General features: G+C 47.6%; 1 protein-coding gene across 1 annotated transcript in view; it reads right to left on the minus strand.

Annotated features, from left to right (window-relative positions):
* Positions 1 to 20,927, minus strand: part of DNAH9 (dynein axonemal heavy chain 9) — a 1,695,107-nt gene that overhangs the window by 1,242,438 nt on the left and 431,742 nt on the right. The window contains exons 18-19 of the mRNA XM_078654721.1: positions 15,503 to 15,725; positions 6,955 to 7,121 (exon numbers count right to left, since the gene is read on the minus strand). Coding sequence (XP_078510847.1) covers positions 6,955 to 7,121; positions 15,503 to 15,725 — 390 coding nt within the window. The remainder of the gene's footprint in view (positions 1 to 6,954; positions 7,122 to 15,502; positions 15,726 to 20,927) is intronic.

Genomic DNA, 20,927 nt, shown 5'->3' on the forward strand with positions numbered 1-20,927 from the left:
TAATCAGCAATTCATCTCTGCTAAAGGATCTAATGGAATTTCAATAGCGGCAGGTGACAGACAGAGCAAAGACACATAGTTGATCCCTGTCCAGGTAGTGAAGAACCCCCATGTGTGTTTTCCCTACCTAGGAGGTCGGCTCTTCCTATAGGTCAACATCAGGGTTTTGCTGATTCCCTTTTAGTGGCCTGAGGGCTCTGGGCACTTTCAAACTGTAAATGCAGAGTGAGAGTGCGTGTTCCCTTCCTACACACATTAGTGAGGTGCTTGCCTAATGTTTTTAAACATGTCTCCAACCTGCCATTGCAGGCCGGAGGGGGCACACTTGCACCTATGAGGTTTTTAAATTGTGTCAAGACTGCCTTTGCCGCCCTGTGTGTGTGCAATTGCACTTATGCTCAGGTTTGCCTTTCAAAACCACTGGCAAATACTGAGCGGACATTTCACTACCACTATGGCACCCCTGGGGTAAGTCTTAATGGTTGACGCAAGTGGTAGGTGAAACGCAGGGTAAGTACATATGTGTGTTCCCTGCCCAGGTAGTGAAGAATACACATGTGTGTTTTCACTACTTATGAGGTTTGCTCTTCCCATAGGTTAACATGGGGCAATGGTTGAAATTACTTCAAACTGCAAAAGTGGCTTATAGTAGAGCAGCCTCATAATGTTTCCTATCGTGGGATTCACAATGACAAACACTCTCCTGTGGTAAAGAGGGATTTGTCTTTAATAGCTTAGAAATGCCACTTCAAGAGACTGCATTCCCCAGAGACAACTACAAACATTGGGCATGCAACTGGAATGCCAGACCTCTGCCATTTGAGGCATCTCTGTATATAATGGAGTGAGAGGTTTAGACGCTTGGCCTCTGGAAAGCCAAACCAAAGCCCCAATATAAGACCTGCTTCCACTGCCACATGGCAGACAGGACTGAAATTTAGGGAAGACATCTGTGGTTCAAAGGGAACCCCTCTGAACCACCCTCAACTTCATAGGCACACTACAGTATAACTGCTGGTGCCATACTTCAGCAGGGTAGAGATACACTTGTGGGGACGTGGGACCAAAGATCCTGGAGCTGTGTGGTGCACATTGCCAGAGGAATCTGTTGTGGGAGTTATCAAACAATTGCCCACATCCAAATGTGAAGCTTTTAAATGTAATGTGGTACTTTCCAATTCACTACGTTTAGGGGCATTTTAGTTTATCACACCCTGCCCTCCTCAGCCCCCCAGGACCGAGAAACATTTGTATACAAAATGTGAGCTCTCTGTTGGAGGAAGGTATGACTGCTAAGGACATCAACTTGCTCAGAGATTTTAACTTTCATTTATAAAACTCTGAAGACAGCGGCACGGTCACCCTAACGGAGACTCTGGAGGGTATCAGGCTGTCTCAATTAGTTACAAATACCACCCATTGAGCAGGACATACACTAGATGGAGTGCTTTCCAATAATCCCCAAGTGTCATGAAAGCACAGATTCCTCTAATTGGGTCTGACCACCTTGTGGTGATGTTCGACATAAAACCTCAATTGAAAACTACTCCAGATAAAATCCTTTAGTCAAGCTGTTAAATCTTGTGCATAGAATAAAATACAGGCAGATGTTTTGAATAAAACTTTAGGGGACTCTATGCCCCACCCCATCTGATAACTTGGAAAATTCCTCTCCGACTTATACTGAATGGATTCATTCAGCTGTAGCCATTTCTGTGCCTCTTAAACTCAGTAACTCACGGAGAGGTACACCCTCTGTTCCTTGGTTTACTGAGAACCTTAAAACGTCAGAAGCAAGCATGCAGAAGACAAGAGAGTAAATGGGGGAAAGAATAAAATTACACAGAAAAAGAGAAATACAAATCATGCTTAAGGAAATATAAAGCACTTATGCTTAAGAAAAAATAATTATACTTTACACAAAAAGTAACTGCGGCTAAGGATTTCTACAAAGAGCTTTACTGGGTACTGTCCAACTTGGTTTCACCCCCTAAGAACATTCTGGCTAATAATAGTCACGATTTCTGTGACACCTTGGCCAATTTCTTTAGGAATAAAGTTGTCCAACTGTTTACTAATTTTGATCAAAATGTGGCAACATATGCAGAAGGCCCAACTTAATTGACCCTACCTGAGGAGAGCCCCAAATTCACTGATTTCTCGCCATTATCACTACAACAGGCGATTACTGTCATCAGAACTACTAAATCAGGTTCACCTATGGATCTCTGTCCTCTGCCTATCATTAACTGTTTCCCTGTCTCTGACCAATTTTTTCAATTCCATGTTGGAATAAGGATATTTTTCTACAATCTGGAAGGAGGCTTCCAAACTTCCTCTGCTCTAAAAGTCAAATTTATATTCCAGTGACCCTAACCTATTTTGCGGCTACCGTTTCCAGCTAAGATAATAGAAAAAGCCTTATATCAGCAAGTAGCCCAATTTCTTTCGGACAACCAACTGTCATATACTACCCAATTTGGGTTTAGAAGTGGTCATAGTACCGAAACTGCTCTTGTTAATGCCACTGAAGAGATTAGAGCAATAGTTGATTGCTGTGGTAGCACACCACTTGTACTCCTCGATTTATTGGCAGCCTTTGATGCGGGTGATCATAAGATTTTGTTCAACTGTCTCCGGGCTATTGGTTTCAAGAGATGAGCTCTGCAACGATTGGAGTCGTTTTTTATCAGACAGAAAACACGTTGTGGCTTTAAATCCATTTGTGTCCAAGCCTTTTTGTCCGCCTTGCGGGGGCCCCACAGGGGTCCTCACTCAGCCCCTTTTTATTTAACATTTACGTTTTACCCTTGGCCACTCATATAAGATGTTTCGGGCAGGAACTTATCACATATGCTGATGACAGCTAATTGGTTGTAGCTACGTCCTCTTCTAATAACCATACAGGAGGAAGGTTTTATGATTGTATGGCAGCCATTGGCTACTGGATGAACCTAAACTGTTTAAAACTTAACTCAAGTAAAACAGAGGTCATCCTGTATGGAAAAAACCTATCTTTATGGCCCGTCCTGGTGGCCACAGGAATTGGGCGCCCTTCCCACACAGTCACTAAGGTCAGAAGCGTTGGGGTAGTTATGGATAATCATTTAACTTTCGACTGCAGATTAAGGCTGTCAAGTCCTAAGCTTTGCGGGTTCCAAGGATGCTGAGAAAGATCTTTCCTTTCATCTCTTTCAATGCCCACAAAACAGTGATCACAGGATTAGTGCTAGCAAAATTAGATTACTGCAATGCCTGATTTTCTATAATGCAGCATCAAAACCTTAATAGACTAGAAAATTGTGTTGGTCCAAAGGTTTTAATGAGCCATCTGGGGAGGAAGGAGCTTTGTGAACACCAGGACCAAGGAATTGAACCTACTTCCCCCCCCCCTCACATTCGCTTCATCCCTAACCTGGTCCAGTTCAGGAAGTCTTTGAAAACCTGCCTTTTTCACTAAGCAATTTTTTTAGGGTTCATGTTTTTTCTCCCACAGTGCTAGTGCCTCAACAACTTTGGGTATCTGTTTGCGCTTTACAAAACCACTGTAACATGAACATTAACATTGTGCACAAAGAGGATTATTGCCATTGGAAGGGCCCGTCCACCCTTCCTGAATAGTGAATAGGCCTGGGCTGACTACCTTCTGCTGTGTTGCACCCTGAAGTGTGCTCTCCAAGGGCTTGTTGGCCTGCTCCTTGTTCTCTTGTGGAGGTCTAAAGGACATCAAAGACCTCCTGCAAGGCACCCACACCATTGGTTTGTGACACCTGGAGAGCAGTGACCTCTTAAGTCCCCATATCATCTGCTGGATCCCAAATCGTAGCACCGCATGAGTGTGAAACTAAGTATTGTGCCTTGATTGCCAGGTGCAGAGCCCCAAAAGTACTTCCTGCATATAAGGAGTGTGGCCTCTGCATCGTGAGTCCTCAAAAAGCATAAGCGTCTTGTTGGTGGTGAACGGATGCATCGGATGCAGGACCCTTCGAGGCCCGCTTCACCGATCATACTGCATATCTCTTGTGCGACATGCCAACTGCATACTCATTGCTTGTGGTGTCCGATTCACAGGTTGCAACCCTCGGAGGTGAGGGTGTACCCATAGTAGTGCCTCATTCAACTGCGTGCGGAACTGCTGAACTTGCATCAGTTTGCATGACATGAATTGTCCGGTGCAACCCATATCAATGCACACAGGCGTTGTGCCTCATTTCCAGGGAGGAACGGAATTTGCAACAATTCATTGTGTGTGACCGAAACTGTCTGGTGCGACCTGTATCCACATGCACCAGATGTAGTGCCTTATTTCCAGGTGTGTACGGAATTTGCAACTCTTTTTTGTGTGTGTGACCAGAATTATTTGGTACAACTCAGATCATTGCACATCAGACATTGTGCCTCATTTCCAGGGAGGCACTAAGTTTGCGACTCTTTATTGTGTGTGACTGGAAAAGTCTGGTGCAACATGTATCAATGAGCACCAGACGTTGTGCCTCATTTCCAGGGAGGTGCAGAGGAGGGGGTTTGTGGTCCATTGTGCCCAGATTGCCTGGGTTCTACTTTAATCGCGGCAAAGCAACTGCCCTCTACTCACCTAGCCCAAAAACTTTGTATGATCGGGTAGTATTGCCTGGATCGTGCCCGGTTGGCTAAGAAACGCTTCCGAGAGCGATTAAAAGCGGGTCAAGAGACTGCATGACCACCCCCCATGCTTCACAGTACTGGGCTGGTGCCTGAAGGTACAGTGTGGAATACTCTGATTGCACGACTATCGCCCTCAGCCTCCTTCTGCTCTGCATAGCATGGGTGAACTTCTGGAGTAGTGGCCAAACCTCATTTGTCGACTGCCACCTAATTTGCCCTGCTACCTAACCCCACCTTCTTCCCTGGGACCCTGACTAAGTGCGACTATGAACCACGATTGGCCTAGAATCAGAGGGTAAGGATTTCTTTATCTCCAGCCCAGGGATGTAGGGTATTTGGGTTAGCTGAATGGTGGAGGAGGGCTTGGGCCACAGGCTCTGCATGTGCATTATCAACCGCATAAGGGTGCGGGGGGAGTAGGATGTTTCACAAGTGTGCATTTACTAATGTAATTTTTATAAGGTCGGGCCTAGTTACTGTTAGTGATATTTCCAATTGTTATTTAGGACCACAGTAACATGATGTTCATGTTGTGTAAAATGAATGTGTGTGTTGAGTGCAGACTTTATTTACATTCACCACACGTGAAGTCTCTTTTGTGAGGCTCAGTGTATTCATTTTGTGAGAGTGCTTTGCTAATGCTTTACACATTGCCTTTGTGATAAGCCTGACTGCTCAGAGGCAAGCTACCCAAGGGTGAGCGCAGGTTATACAGTGAGTGTAATCACACACCCCTGATTGGAATGGTGGATTGTGCCTGGCTAGGACATTGTCTCAGCCAATCAGAATGTGCCAGTCCAACATGCTTTCAGACAGTGCCAAATAAGTCATTTGTGGTAAGTGACAAAATTGAATACAGAATAGTGAGGGAAAATCTATAAATGAGACCTTTTTGTCAACGCCACTCCCTCTGTGCAGCATACAGACCCTGTACCACGGTTGAGATAATCCAGAATATGTTTAAAAGGGCTGGTTTAGACTTGGCACACAGAAGGCTTGGGATGTTAATGATTAAATGATGTTTACACACTCGGAATTGCATAATAAGGTATTTGCCCTGGATATGGAGCAATGTGTATAATGTCGCTTTATACAGCTTACATCCAGGCGTTGTATTACACAAGTGCCCGAGGGGCACAACAGGTGATTGCACAGGCTTTGCGTGTCCCGGGGGGACTTTGGTATTACAGAAAGGTCTGCAAATGCTGTGTGGCCCCTTCTGTAATATAGATAGTGCTGGCACACATATAGCGCCATTATTAGGGGGAGTTCCCTCGTTTGCACTGTGGTGTGGCCCAGTCCAAATGAGGGACATTTTTTGCCTTTGCGTCCTTACTGTATAACTGATGTGGGCACAAAGGCTAACATGCCTTTAGAAGGTGCATTGAAAGTGGGCCACAACAAGGTGGCAGCTCTCTAAAGGGATGAAAGGAGTCCCATGGACCCCCCAGACATCCCCTTGCAGGTGCGTGCAATCACTCAATGCAACCGCCTGCAAGGGGATCTCTAATCCATTTTAAAAGTGAAGGATGGGTTGCCTCCTGCACAGAGAAACACGGAGCAGCTTTAAAACATGAAGGAAGCACATTCTTTCTCAAAGGGGGCACTTTCTATGTTTGCACCAGGCACACCTGCTTTACGGTTGCCTGTGACGCAAACATGGTTAGTGTGCTCTATCTGTAATATGGGCCCAGTTTGCTTGCTATCTCACAAAGCCTTCTCCCACGTTACTTCCAAATCCCTGCATGAAAAATTAACTTTGACTAACTCCTGCTTGATTCCTCTCCTTACTTTCTTCGGTGACCCTCTTCTTACCTTCCATCTTCTGCATGCCTTCTATTTCTGAGTCTAGCCTCCTCTCAGTCCCATGTTTGCTTGCCTCAATCTCTCTAATTGTAATTTTGCAATTGGCTGATACCTCATTTAATTTCCTCTTTAAAACCCTGTCCATGAAACCGAACATTACATAACCTTCGCCAGCCTATCTCTCTCACCAACCATTCACCTGAAACCAGGTAGCACTAAATGAGCACACCTAACTGCTATTAATATAATCTATCAAAAGTAACCGAAGTAATGCATGCAATTTTTTTCTTGAGAGCACGACTAATTGCAAATGCTAACAATAATGACTTGATTAACAACTAGCCATGGGCTACGGCGCCTCGTCAGGGGCAGTAGGCGCTGTATAAATACGATTACAATTACATTCAATCTGGGAGTTAATTTAAACCCAATCTGAGCAAAGAGCAAACATTTCGTGTCAAATAAAAAATGGACAGCTGATAACCATTTATTGTTCATAGCTACCTGAAAGGTGCCTCCTTGCGAAATCTTTCTCTAAAGGTATGCTGCTGTACATCAAAAGTGGCACATTTCCTGCGAAGCTGGGTTACTTCATTTGCCTGCAGAGGGGCCACGTGCTGCTTCACAGAGATTGCCATCTTCTTGATATTGTTCCATTTTTCTGGCAGCTCCTAGAAACAGATGTGAGATGCAAAAGTAATGATGGCTCAAGTAAAATGACAATTCCAGTCTCAGCTCGCAAAAAACACAAATTCTGACGTAAGAAAACCAGTGGAAAGTGCAACGCATGATTTTGGACATGGTCGCGTTAGGTAGCCTTTCAGATGCAGACTTTGGAGCGAAATGCGTTTACGGTGGGCACAGAGGCTTGTAGGAACCAACATGTGTAGGACTTAGCTAGTCAGGTTACATTCACAAAACTCTTCTTGGCTCCTCGACACAGTCATAACAATGACGTAGAGTTAAACACAAGGCTAAGACAATTGTTACACTCAGGCTCTATAGCAAAGTAAAACTGAAGCATCGACAGGGAGACGTAATGTGACTTCTTCACTTTGTGTCATGCATTTGGGATAAGCCCACTGTCTTCACATATAATGCTTGGAACCCTAGGCCACCACCTCCATCTCATGTACCTGTTGGGAAAAGTAAATATAATGGCATTTTTTATTTGTACACTGAAAACAAGGAACCAATGTGCATTTAAGAGATGCTTCAGGCGGCAGCAGATCACCACCCCAATTGCCTGAGCTGTATCATAAGAAGACTTATTATGTTCGATCCAAGGAGGAGAGAAAAAATATAGGAAATTCAAGAAAAGTATTACTAAAGACAAAAACAGGTGCATTTAAATTAAAAAAAACTTTGGCCATATGTAGGTAATCCATATTTACCGATTCTAAAAAACTGAATTTTACCGATTCGGTATTTCAGAATCGGTAATAGGGGGATCATACTCAAGGGTGGCAGGGTGTCACATTAACACCCTGTTGCACCCTTGAATCGTTCATGTGTGCACAAGTGGTACACATACATGCCCCAAGGGCATGTATGTGCCACATCGCACTTTTCAAAAAGCACAAATTTGCTTTTTGAATAGTTTCCGATATTTACCACCAACTTGTAGTTGGTGGTAAAGAACGAACCCTCTGATCACAAACGCACTCACTTGAGTGCTCCCTACATTGAGGATTCTGTAATTTACCGATTCGGTATCTTAAGGATTCTGTAATTTACCGATTCCTTGAATTACCGAATCGGTAAATTACCGAATCCTTATTTATACCCACCTACATTGGAAAAAGCTAAATACCGGTCGGTAACAGCAACTGTACAGATTTTTGGCCGTTACCGACCGGTATTTGGCTACCTACATTTGGCCCTTTGTATTGTAGTAAACATGCGTTAGCAAAACTTAAAGATTATATGTACTAGATCTGACAAGCAGAGAAGGAAATAAAGTCCAATTGTCTATTAAAAAATATTAATTTGTTACTGTAAATATTATATAATTAGACCAGGGCCGTGAACTTTTGTGCTACTAGTGATCGTATCGCTAAGAAAAGAGATAGAATGAAGAAGCAAGATTTAACTAGCTAAGTATAAATCACACACTTTATTATGACTCCGGCATTCACGGATTGCAAAAAAAGGCACTAATATACAACTAGTAGTATTTCATCAAGTTCGCTCGGAAGTAGCTATGGCGTCCTAGTAAATGACTGCACGATTAATATTTTAAGCAACCGATATTGAGAAAATATTCAAGGGGTAAAAGACACATATAGGGAAATAATCACGTGTAAAAATAGAGGGAGTGTGATACCAGTGGCCTAAATTATGGAAATTCAAAAATGTGTAGAGAGTAAAAGACATTAGGTTTAGAGTCCTTCATTCTCCCACCCCTCCAAAAAATTTCTTATTTTGACTCAAAAATCGGTCGGGGTTTCCCCAACGATGGGCTTGGATTGGCCTTTGACGCCGACTGTCAGAATAGACGAAAGTAGGTGGCACGGCTACAGGGAAGCAGGGACATCTTTAGGATTTTGGGGGCCCCTGTTAGTAACAGCTATGAATTTGTGTATTTATTTCAACTCTTTCATCCCTCTTTGTCCAGGTCACAGGCACACTGGTCCAAATTATAAATGTGTTAATGTCTAATATTCATGGATAGTAACGTGTTTTCAGATATTGTAACACAGCAGCAGCTCACTAATGTTACTTCAGATAATCTCTGTGACACACTCCCATTTCTCATATTTGAATTCCTATTTGAACTTTTATTTTTATTGATGTTGCATGAAACATCAGCACAACATTTCTCTGCAAAATGTCTCAAATAGTCTCTCAAACATCCCCCACATTAAAAATAAATTAAAGAAAAATTATATTTTAAACAATCTGCTTAAAACGTATTCATGGTCATCAGGGTAAGACTCAGAACAGAGGTGGCTCTATGAGGGGTCCCCCTGAACGGCCGGGGCCCTGGGGCAGAGTCCAATTTTCCAACGCCTTAAAACATCTGTGGAGGGGAGGACAGGCAATGAATGATGTATGTCACGTGTAGCTGACTACAACACATGCTGCAGCTCTACGTTCTCATTGCCATTGGTGACGACGTCATATGTAACACCATCGGCAATGCTGTTGAACATGTAATATGTGACTTTGCACTTAGTATAGTGTGCCACCCTCAATGATGTCATGAGTGAGGTCACATGTGGTCTAGGGTGATCAACCATCCGTAAATTTCACGGACTGCCCGTAATTTGGGCCTATTGCCGTTGTCCGAAGGGTTTCTTCCACGGACGCCTTTTGTCTGTAATTTCAGACATTGCAAGCAGCCTGTAACTCTCACTGCAGTGGCCAGCTCACCCTCCTGCTGTGATCTGTGGCGTGCAGCAGCCCCTCCCCAACCTGGCACAGACTGCTATCAGGCCCGTTATCATTCTGTATTTTGGCCTAATTATCACGTACAGAATGGTAATGGGCCTCTCTGCCCAGGGACAGCATTTCGGATCTGGTGGTTTTTTTTCAGTGGGGGAGAGGGGGCATGTAAGATCCGAGAAGCCTTCAGCTTTAATCTTTTTCTTCACTTTCTTTTTAGGTCTCGCCTGTCGATGCGCATGCGCATCGAGCAAGGCGAGAGTATTGGGACTTATCCGCTCTTTATCCACACTGCAAGGAATCGTGGCGATTCCTTGCAGTGCCCGTGACTTTTAAGCTCAATGCGCATGCGCATTGAGCTTAAAAGCGCGTGCACGTCCGTCTTTGTTTACCCGCTCCGCCCCCTCCCCTTCCCGCCGTCTCGCATTTCCCCTGTCGCACTTCTCCTCCCCCCTCCCCTCTCTTCCCTCCGTCTTGTTTATTGTACCCGCTCCGCCCCCTCCCCTTCCCGCCGTGTCGCATTTCTCCTCCCCCCTCCCCTCTCTTCCCTCCGTCTTGTATTTTAGAGCTGCTGCTTGCACTTTTGAGCCTCGCCGAGCTCAAGCGCCCCAATGCTGACAATCAATGCATCACTTCACTCGAAATGGCAGAGCAAACACCCGCCCCCCAGCACGCACCACCAAAAGGAATGCTGTGACCCCCAACGGAGCACCACAATGGCAATTACCTCGTACAAACAGCAGCCGCCAACACACAACTCTGAACGTAAACCCGAACAACACGCATGTGCCATCACCAGGCTATCAAATCCACCCGTCATAAGTCAACCAGCAAAGGCCAGAGCACACTGACAAAAGAGAAGGCGGCTGCTCCAGACTGGGACGAGTCTGCACAAAATGCTCCAATGTCCGACATCCCATACAGAACCGCACCACCGTCAGCTCAGCCGAGCTGGTCGAAAAGGGCGAGCTGGTCCACAGAGCCCCACGACAGCGATGCAGCCGCCTGGCTCCATGGAATTAAATGGCCAGCAGGACTGCAGTGCACTAGCACACGACAAATGCTCTTAGACTGTCGTGTCTCCGATCCTTTCGCTTGAGGAGAAAATAACGCTAATATACAATTGCGTAGAATGGTTTGGTTTTTCATTTTTACTCACAGGTTTACTTTACTGGTGGCACTGCCTTTATAAGAGGCCTGCTAAATACTGCTGCTGCTCCAAGAACACTGCCCGCCTCCACGTCGTGCTGAACTTTTGTTTACCCGCTCCGCCCCCTCCCCTTCCCGCCGTCTCGCATTTCCCCTGTCGCACTTCTCCTCCCCCCTCCCCTCTCTTCCCTCCGTCTTGTTTATTGTACCCGCTCCGCCCCCTCCCCTTCCCGCCGTGTCGCATTTCTCCTCCCCCCTCCCCTCTCTTCCCTCCGTCTTGTATTTTAGAGCTGCTGCTTGCACTTTTGAGCCTCGCCGAGCTCAAGCGCCCCAATGCTGACAATCAATGCATCACTTCACTCGAAATGGCAGAGCAAACACCCGCCCCCCAGCACGCACCACCAAAAGGAATGCTGTGACCCCCAACGGAGCACCACAATGGCAATTACCTCGTACAAACAGCAGCCGCCAACACACAACTCTGAACGTAAACCCGAACAACACGCATGTGCCATCACCAGGCTATCAAATCCACCCGTCATAAGTCAACCAGCAAAGGCCAGAGCACACTGACAAAAGAGAAGGCGGCTGCTCCAGACTGGGACGAGTCTGCACAAAATGCTCCAATGTCCGACATCCCATACAGAACCGCACCACCGTCAGCTCAGCCGAGCTGGTCGAAAAGGGCGAGCTGGTCCACAGAGCCCCACGACAGCGATGCAGCCGCCTGGCTCCATGGAATTAAATGGCCAGCAGGACTGCAGTGCACTAGCACACGACAAATGCTCTTAGACTGTCGTGTCTCCGATCCTTTCGCTTGAGGAGAAAATAACGCTAATATACAATTGCGTAGAATGGTTTGGTTTTTCATTTTTACTCACAGGTTTACTTTACTGGTGGCACTGCCTTTATAAGAGGCCTGCTAAATACTGCTGCTGCTCCAAGAACACTGCCCGCCTCCACGTCGTGCTGAACTCTGGCGGCAATGACTCTTGCGGTGCGTGTGCCGGGGCGTGGTCACGTGGAATTTAATTTGGAAAAAAAAGGTTACGCAGGCTGTTGTAGACTGCCCCTACCCCCCACAGGACCAAATGCAGTTATTTACTTTGTATGACGCCACATGTAGTGAGTTTGGAAGCGTCCTGCTTAATGTGAGTTCAAGTTGGCAGACTAGTATAGTGTAGACCCGGCCCAAACTGAGTTTTAAAATGACGTTCGGAAGCCCCCCCACCTTTCACTTCTGAAAGATATTGAGTCATTTGACACACAAAAATACTGACTGGAGCACAGAAGTGTGTTTTCACAACAAAGAACAGACGTTAATTGTTACAGCACTGTAGTTTTGCAGCAAAATTGAGTTTGCGATGCACTCGCTATTTTGGAGAGTTGCACTACAAAAGCAGAAAAGCTATGTTAGTGCAGAAACTGTAGCTGTAAAATTAGCTTGTTGTTCACCCCACTCACCCACACTGTACTAGAAACAATTCCTCATTAAAACATGAACTCCAACAAGCAATGTGGCGGCAGAAGGCAAGGCAAGGTGTGGACTACAAGATTACTGGCATGGCAGGCACAAATGATGCGTAGGTCTTTGAGTCTTTGCACATACATACCTAGAAGATCACCTCACACTCACTCACCCTCACCCTCTCTCACCCTCTACCCTCACTCACCCTCAATAGCTCACTCACCCTCACCCTCTCTCACCCTCTACCCTCACTCACCCTCAATCCCTCACTCACCCTCACCCACCCTCACCCTCACTCACCCTCACCCTCACTCACCCTCACCCTCACTCACCCTCACTCACCCTCTACCCTCACTCACCCTCAATACCTCACCCTCACTCACCCTCACCCACCCTCACCCTCACTCACCCTCACCCTCACTCACCCTCACTCACCCTCACCCTCAATACCTCACCCTCACTCACCCTCACCCTCACTCACCCTCACCCACCCTCACCCTCACTCACCCTCACCCTCACTCACCCTCACCCTCACTCACCCTCACCCTCACTCACCCTCAATCCCTCACTCACCCTCACCCACCCTCACCCTCACTCACCCTCACCCTCACTCACCCTCACTCACCCTCTACCCTCACTCACCCTCAATACCTCACCCTCACTCACCCTCACCCACCCTCACCCTCACTCACCCTCACCCTCACTCACCCTCACCCTCACTCACCCTCACTCACCCTCACCCTCACTCACCCTCACCCTCACTCACCCTCACTCTCACCCTCACTCACCCTCACTCTCACTCACCCTCAACCCCTCACCCTCACTCACCCTCAACCCCTCACTCACCCTCACTCACCCTCACCCTCACTCACCCTCACTCACCCTCAACCCCTCACCCTCACACAGTGCAATAGGTCTCGGAGCATTTGAGTTAGAGCTTTTAGAAATGTTTATGGCTTTTTTTTTTTAATTCTTTAGCATTGGCTACAGGAAACAAAAATGCTAAAGATTTACAAAAAAACCCATAAACAATTCTAAAAGCACTAACTCTAATGCTGCGAGACCTATTGCATTTCCAATGCTTGTTTTGAATATGCAAACGCCTGTGTCTCTCACTCACATACACAACAGATGCAGTGAGTGCAAGGTTCTCTCAACCTAAAATAAACTAATTTTGACTTGTGCTTGTGTTGGTTGCTCTTTTTACTTATGCACTATTGTGCGACTAACTTTGATGTGTATGCAAAACGTACCTTTTATCCCGAATTTTCGTCCTGAATTCTGACCTTCTGTCCTGAATTTTTGTCCTGAATTTTTGCACTCACTGTCCTAAATTTGCACCCATGCCAGTTGGTCACCCTAATGTGGTCAGGTGAGAAATCCTTGAGTATATATTTGAGGGCAGGTGATTTAGACTAAATGACTATATTATTTGCATTTCTAACTTTAGATCATCTTTAAATGTCACTTTTAGTTCATGTTTTGATTGAATCCAGTGCATACAATAACCAATATCGTTTCGGATACAAAAGCAGACAAGATGGCTCAGTGAGTCAATGGTCACCACTATCACCTGCAGTGATAAGAATGTCACAAACTCAAACCCGGGAAAAGCAAACTTATCTTTCCAACCATCAGAGGTCGTTAAATTGATTACCATTAAGCTGAGCAACAGTAACATTTGCGATTTAGACCACTACGAAAGGTAAAAAATAAAGTATGAAGGGCTTTATTAATAATAAGTAATAATGATATACGGTAAAATGACATATTGGATGTTTGAAATCTCACCCGGAATGTAGGTAGACCGAGGTCTCTGAAGGCCGTGGAAACTTTTTGCAGTCTCATGGCTTGCCTAGTTTCACACATTAACTCCTTCCATGCTCATGACGGAGCCGCTCCGTCATGAGCCTCGGTTGAGCTGTGCTCATGACGGAGCAGTTCCGTCATGGCCCGCTTGGCGTGCCTGCGTGGCGCGAATTCTGCGCCTGCCTGGACGTTCCATTGAGTGGGCGGGGCCATGACGGAACCGCTTCATCATGAGCACAGCGCAACCGCGTCACGAGCATGCGAGCGCCGCTCGGGCCCCCCTGCCCCTTAGCGCTGTGGCGGAATTGCCGCCGCAGGGAAGGAGTTAAGCAACTGCATCTATTTATTTCACAGTTTAAAAATTACTGTTCAATCAGATTGAGAGCAAATGACCTAACTATAAGAGACACATTTTACCCAACACCAGCTTGTCCACTGTTTATTCAATTCTTTGTGAGGGGTAATCTTTTAGTTCACACGGCAGGCGCCTTCCTTTGACGTCATTGACAATAACACATGAAGAAGATGATCATGTGGCCTGCAATCTCAGAGGTCCCAGGAATGGAAATAAGCCCTCCATTTTCTTGGGAGTCATTTCTTCACTTCTGCATACTGAGTGGGCCACAACTTTGATCATCCCTTTCACGACCCAAAAAGAACTCACTTATGGGGTGTGCGATAACTATAGGAAGCAAGCACAGAGGCGCTCGAAGCATAATGTAGAATTACCTGGGTACCTCCTTCCGCTCTCTTCCTGTCTGCTCTTTCAACCCGCTTCTTTGCCAGTCAAGTTCCCTGCCTCCACTATTGCAGCAACTTCTCACTCCGGCGCAACATCCAGGAACGGGACAACAACGTCAACCTCCTGGGGCTAGGGGCCACACTCACTCCCAAGGATAGACAAGAGAGGGCCCATGGAGTATTTGGCCTGTCCGGATCTGTCTGGGTTAGGGTTCCAGGTCCATCTAAGGTAGGCCAAGTAATTGACATATGAACATTTCATGAAAGGCTTATTTATCCGCCTTAGTGATCCTAGTTTTACAGCAGATTTTTATTTTTCTATGTCAGAACTGATCACAGTTTGGTACGCTGTTAGCCGTTTCCAATTAGGTTGATACCGTTTTATGAATCAGGCATAATAAGAGATCAGGTTCCCAGTGCTAGCTGGAGATATTCACTGTGGGCTGGATGATCGGAGCAGTTTTTAGGTTTAAGACATGAAGGTAAAAATCCACCAACCTCCAGCTGTTTGTAGACCTCCTCGGGCAGCTCTTGTTCATACGTCTTCAACAACTCGATGGACAGCTTCAAAGGCTCGAACATCTCATCTGTGCTGCTCTGCCTGTCCTTGACAGCCATCAGGTGGCCCATAATGTTAACCAAGCCGGCGAAATCCCCTTCTTCCACCCGTGCACTTAAACCTTTCTCGGCCACTCTCGTGAATCCTTCGAGGTCTGCCAAGCTGCGAAATACGAGAGACAATGATACACAATAAGGGATGAGAACTAACACTCAGACGTCAACCCTCAGGCACCTTCCACGTTCAACTCCTGCAGAGGAAACCATGTGTTTACATCATTCTGTTTACAAAGCAGTCATGAAATAGGCAGTGCCAATATTGGTAGGGGCCTGGCTGCACAAGATAGCAAAAAAAAGAAACTTAAGAACCAAAACAGGGCCATGTCCCTCCCATTATTAATGCAACCCTGTTACAAGAGAAAGAAACAGATTAGGAGAGCAGAATTCTGAATAATGCTAGTGCACGCCTCCGGTAGCATCCATTTCATTTTGAAAATATCGGACACACAAACGTGTTGAGTCTACCTAGAAAACTGATTTCATCAATCTTAAATCTTGTTGGATGAAGGAGATGGACCAAGCTCTTTAGCCACAGATGTTTTGATGCGCAGAAGCAATTCATATTCCACAGCCACAGTGCAATTTCCAGTACCACTCCAGCATACTGACCTCTGCAGTCACTGCCACTTACAATTGCTTTGCATATGCCCTGGCACCGCCCATGGCAGGTCGCACAATGGGCAAGATCCTGCTTCCTATAGTAATGGGCAAGATCAAATGTACATGCCAAATCTGTGCCTTTACTCTTCCTGGCTTCTTCCTTCCAAACCTCCATCCCGGGCTAGCCTGTTTTTTTTTCTCATGGGTCATGATTTTCTTGATTCAAAAACTTAGGGCAATTTTGCAAAGGTTAGTGGAGGGGCTGCTGCACCTCTCGCAGGCTTCCAAACACTTATAATGAGGTTAATGCGCGCACTGCCCCTCCTTGAAGCACCGCAAGAAAAATATCAGGCTACCCTCAAGCCCTCACAGGGCATTATGGGACACTCCCATGTGGGAGCAGCAAATTTATGATGAGACGGTTTTCCAGCTGTGCTGCAGCATTCAGAAGCCCAGCACGGCATATTTTCTGTCTTCATTTCTTTTATAGTGGGTGCCCCAGTCCCACCTTATTCATGGTGAGGTCCGCAGGGAAAGCCCTGAGGCCCCCACAACCCAGGTCGGCTCCCTCACGCCCACACAATTCCATCATCCACTATGGGAGCCAGCCACTCTTCTTCCATTCTGCCTGCATAGAGTACAGAGATGGAGCGAGCTGTCAGATGCCCTTTGCCCCCAAGACATGGGTACGGGGCAGTTCCTCCCTGTACTAGGTCCAGGGACCCGTGATTACTGCGCCGACCCTCAGGGACATGGGAGCCCCAGAGGGTGATCTTGTTCTCAGGAAGGGGGCCCAACGCATGCCCTTCTCTCCATGGAAGACAAAAATCCTTGTGCCGACCAGTGAGCACTGGCCCACCCCTGGAGTAAGTGATAGATTAACCTTGGAGCCCTAGGCAGTCCGTTTTCCTTGCTAGGCATTCTAAAATGGGCAATCTTCTAAGGTGCATTATTCGGACCATGTTGGGCCGCTGTTTTTGATCTTTGGCTCATTTTGCTCCTGGTGACAAGCCATACCTACTAGTAGTATTTCTAGAAGGCCTCCTGGTCTCTTAAGGGGCACACTTTGTGGGGAGCTGGTTTCACTGGCACCCTGCCCTAGCCTTCTCTCCTCTGCCCTCCACAGGCCTCGTGGCCTCCTGGCCATCTCATAAAGCGTGTGGGAGGCTGTGGAGTCTGGGTCTTCCCACAACTGGTCATCAGGAGGCATAAGGAGGCCAGCACCACTAGCCTTGGAGGGATCCAGCTAGTCCTGGAGATCACCTGTAGGCAAAGTCCTTAGACCATCAGGGGCATCAGGTGGCTTCACCTTTCAACGGTCCATGTTTCTGGTGTCGTCGCTCTCCACGTCAAGGCTCTTGCTCACTGACTCTCCCTTGTGCAGGGGTTTATAAGTGTGGATGGAAAGTTAAGGATGTCAGGCACCTCTGGCATATCACCCTCCACTCCTGTTTCTACCCTCCTGCACAGCATTCTTTGACAATCCAATATGGCATTATAAAGTTTTCTCTGTGAATAGTTCCTCTGAGAGTCATAGCTCCACCCTTTACCTGACATCATTAGCAGATACCTTCAAAGGGGAGCCCATCCTGTATTGGCTCCAAATGTCTGGGCTTCCTCCTTTGTTCAATGAGCCCCTGGCTGTCATAACCCAGGTGCAACCTGAAAGCTAATTATCAGATGCAGATTTTCCTCCCCACCTCTTCCTTCTCAGGAACTGTAGTCAATCATTGATAATTGCTCTCTTTGTGTGGGGAATCCTTTGATCTCTCTGCTGGAGAGCAGAGTCATTACCTAGCCAAGGAGGGGGTTTCAAGGGGCCAATAATCTGATTATAAACTGAGCCAGAGAAATGTAACAATTCTTGACAACCCATAAGATGTACATATTTGTTATTCAATTCAACACCTCACTGGACTGTGCAGACCTACGTGGAGAAAACTGCATTTTAAGGCAGATTTTACCTATGTGTATAATATAGTGAGGAACTACAGATTCTCCAGCAATCCCCACTGACCTATCTATGAATGCTAATACTACAATCCAGGTCAGCGCCTACCCTTGCAGAGTCCCTTATACACCAGGCGACCTGTGCACAATTACCAGGCTGCACACAGCAATAATCCCACAGGCCCAGCCTGCATACATATGAACACATGTGCACATATGCTCACGTGTTACCAGCCCAATGACTCTTACCCTAGCTGTGCTGTATATACACACACAGAGGCTGGATAAATAAAGGTTAAAGTGACGTTATAATTAGGTGAAAATGTCACTTTAAACATGAAGTTTTGAAATTCACGCCCCACCATGCACTGTATTGTCGTCAATGATGTCATCAGTAATGTAATCAATGATGTCACAGAACATGTCATAAGTGGTGTAACATGTGAGGTCACAAGCTGTGTTGGAAACTGCCTTCTCTGCAGGGTCAGCCCCAAAATTGTTGCCTTCCCTCCTCAATCTTTTGCTAAATTTGTTTTGTTTTGGCTTTAGAACTCTGTGGACTATACCATTGCTAACCAGTGCAAAAATGCTTGAGCGCTCTCTTTAAAACATGGTAGAATTGGGTTATACCCAATTGGCATATTTAAATTATGTTTAAGACCCTAGCAAAGTAGCACTACATGTGCCCAGGGCTAGTAAATTACATGCACTTATTGTGCCACTCACTTAAGTAGCCCATTAAACATGTCTCAGACATGGGGGGGCGTGGCTACGCAGGCGAACGAAATGGCCGCCTGATTGTAGAGCTCCGCCGAGCGGGAGTGGAACGGGGCCATTCGCAGGAGATCCGGCACTGCGCTGGGGTCGGGAAATGCCTGACACCGACCCCTAACACCACCTGATGCAGCTGGCCAAGTTTGGAGGCCGGGGGACGGCGAGAACGGTCGGAACAGCGGAGGGGTGGTGAGGCCGGCTGTGCCTCGCTGGACGTTACTCCGCAGCGCCGGAGCGCCTGGTGAGTCTTTTTGGTGGCCTCTTCGTTGTCCCCCTTGGCCTTGGGGTCGCTGTTGGGCTCTCCCGGGCCCGCTGCTTGGCCCCGGTGGTCTCCGCTGGTGGAGGGGCGGTCCCTCGGTACGCGACCGGCCCTTGCGGCCTGGTCCGGCTTTGGGAGCCGGGGCCTCGATTTTGGAGACTGCCTGGGACATGCGGCGGCGGGCAGGGGGAGCGGGCGGCGGGCTCCGGGGTTGAGTGGTGGGTGACGGGGGGTGCGACCGGTGGGCTCTGAGGCGTTCTTCGGGCGGCTACACATCGCTGCACTCGGTGGGGGCACGTCACCTTTGCCCTCACCGCTAACGCGCGCCCCAGACCCACGTCTGTCCCCCAGCGGGCCCAGGAACTACGCACTCTCCTGCTCGCATGCTGCTGCAACTAGCCACAATTGTCACACGCCTATGAACATTTGCAAGTCCGGCGATGGCTACATGACCTGTGTGACTTTGCCCAATTTTGCTGATGGTGCCTCGTTGACCTGAGTACCTGGTCCCCCGACTACGCTGCCATTTGCTACCGGTCTCGGCGGAGTCCTGGTCCTGCCGGCTGCTGCTGAGTGATCGTCACGGCCATCTACTGGCCCTACTTACTGCGCAGGGCCTCTAACGCTTTGCTCCAGACAGGGTGAACACCCCGACGCAGGAACCCCCTGGAACTGCGTGACTCGGCCTTGGCGTCTCTGAGGCCCCTGCGGTGCGGAACAGCCCTAATGCGAGGAGGTATCGGAGACCCCTGATCCATTGGTCCCGGCCTAAACACCTTGCTGGCGGGGTGCCCTGTGACTGTGCTCGACACTCTGGCTGGTCGCAGTTGTTGCTAGGTCCTGCGGCGCTGGTGAATTGCCCGCCACCATTTCCAACATGGTAAAGAAAGATGCTACCCAGAGGAGGCTTACCTTCGGTACGGCGTCCCTCCGTACGGTTGCGGCTTCACCTACAACTGATGCGGACACCGGGGGCCAGGCGGCGGCGAAAGACACCGCTGGTATGGTCGCTGAGATGATGGGTGAGATGCGTGCTGGATTCAAGGCCTTGGACTCTCGCTTCGACACCCTCGAAAAGAAAATGGCGGACATGGGCGCGACGATTCAATTGCACGATAGGCGCCTGGATTTGGCAGAATCCAGAGTTTCCGACATCGAAGATGGAGCTGCGTCGACGCTGAAAAGATTGGAACGCGTGGAAAAGATCCTTAAAGACGTCGCAATTAAGAACGAAGATTTAGAAGCGCGCAGTAGGCGCAATAATATTCGCATAATTGGTGTGGCGGAGACGACGGCAACCGGACGCTTTGATACTTTTGTGGAAAATCTCCTAATCTAACTATTTGGTCGAGACACGTTCACAGCTGGCTTCATAGTGGAACGCGCACATAGATCGCTTGGACCCCGGCCTAATCCAGGACTGCCGCCCCGACCCATTATAGCCAGAATCATGAACTTCAGAGACAGGGACGCGGCGCTGAAGGCTGCCAGAGAGGCGGGCGAGGTTAGGTGGCAGGGTGGAGTGCTTTCTTTCTACCCAGACTTCACAATCATGGTCCAAGATGCGCGCCGTAAGTACACTGGTGTCAAGACTGCTTTGCGCAAACTGGGGTTACGCTACGGAATGCTGTACCCTGCCAGACTCAGAGTGGACGTGGATGGCAGGTTTCGCATTTTTGACTCCCCCGCAGAGGCACAGGAATTTTGTCAAGCCTACAAAAA

Source organism: Lissotriton helveticus, chromosome 7, assembly GCF_964261635.1.
Source record: "Lissotriton helveticus chromosome 7, aLisHel1.1, whole genome shotgun sequence".
Lineage (NCBI taxonomy): Eukaryota > Metazoa > Chordata > Amphibia > Caudata > Salamandridae > Lissotriton > Lissotriton helveticus.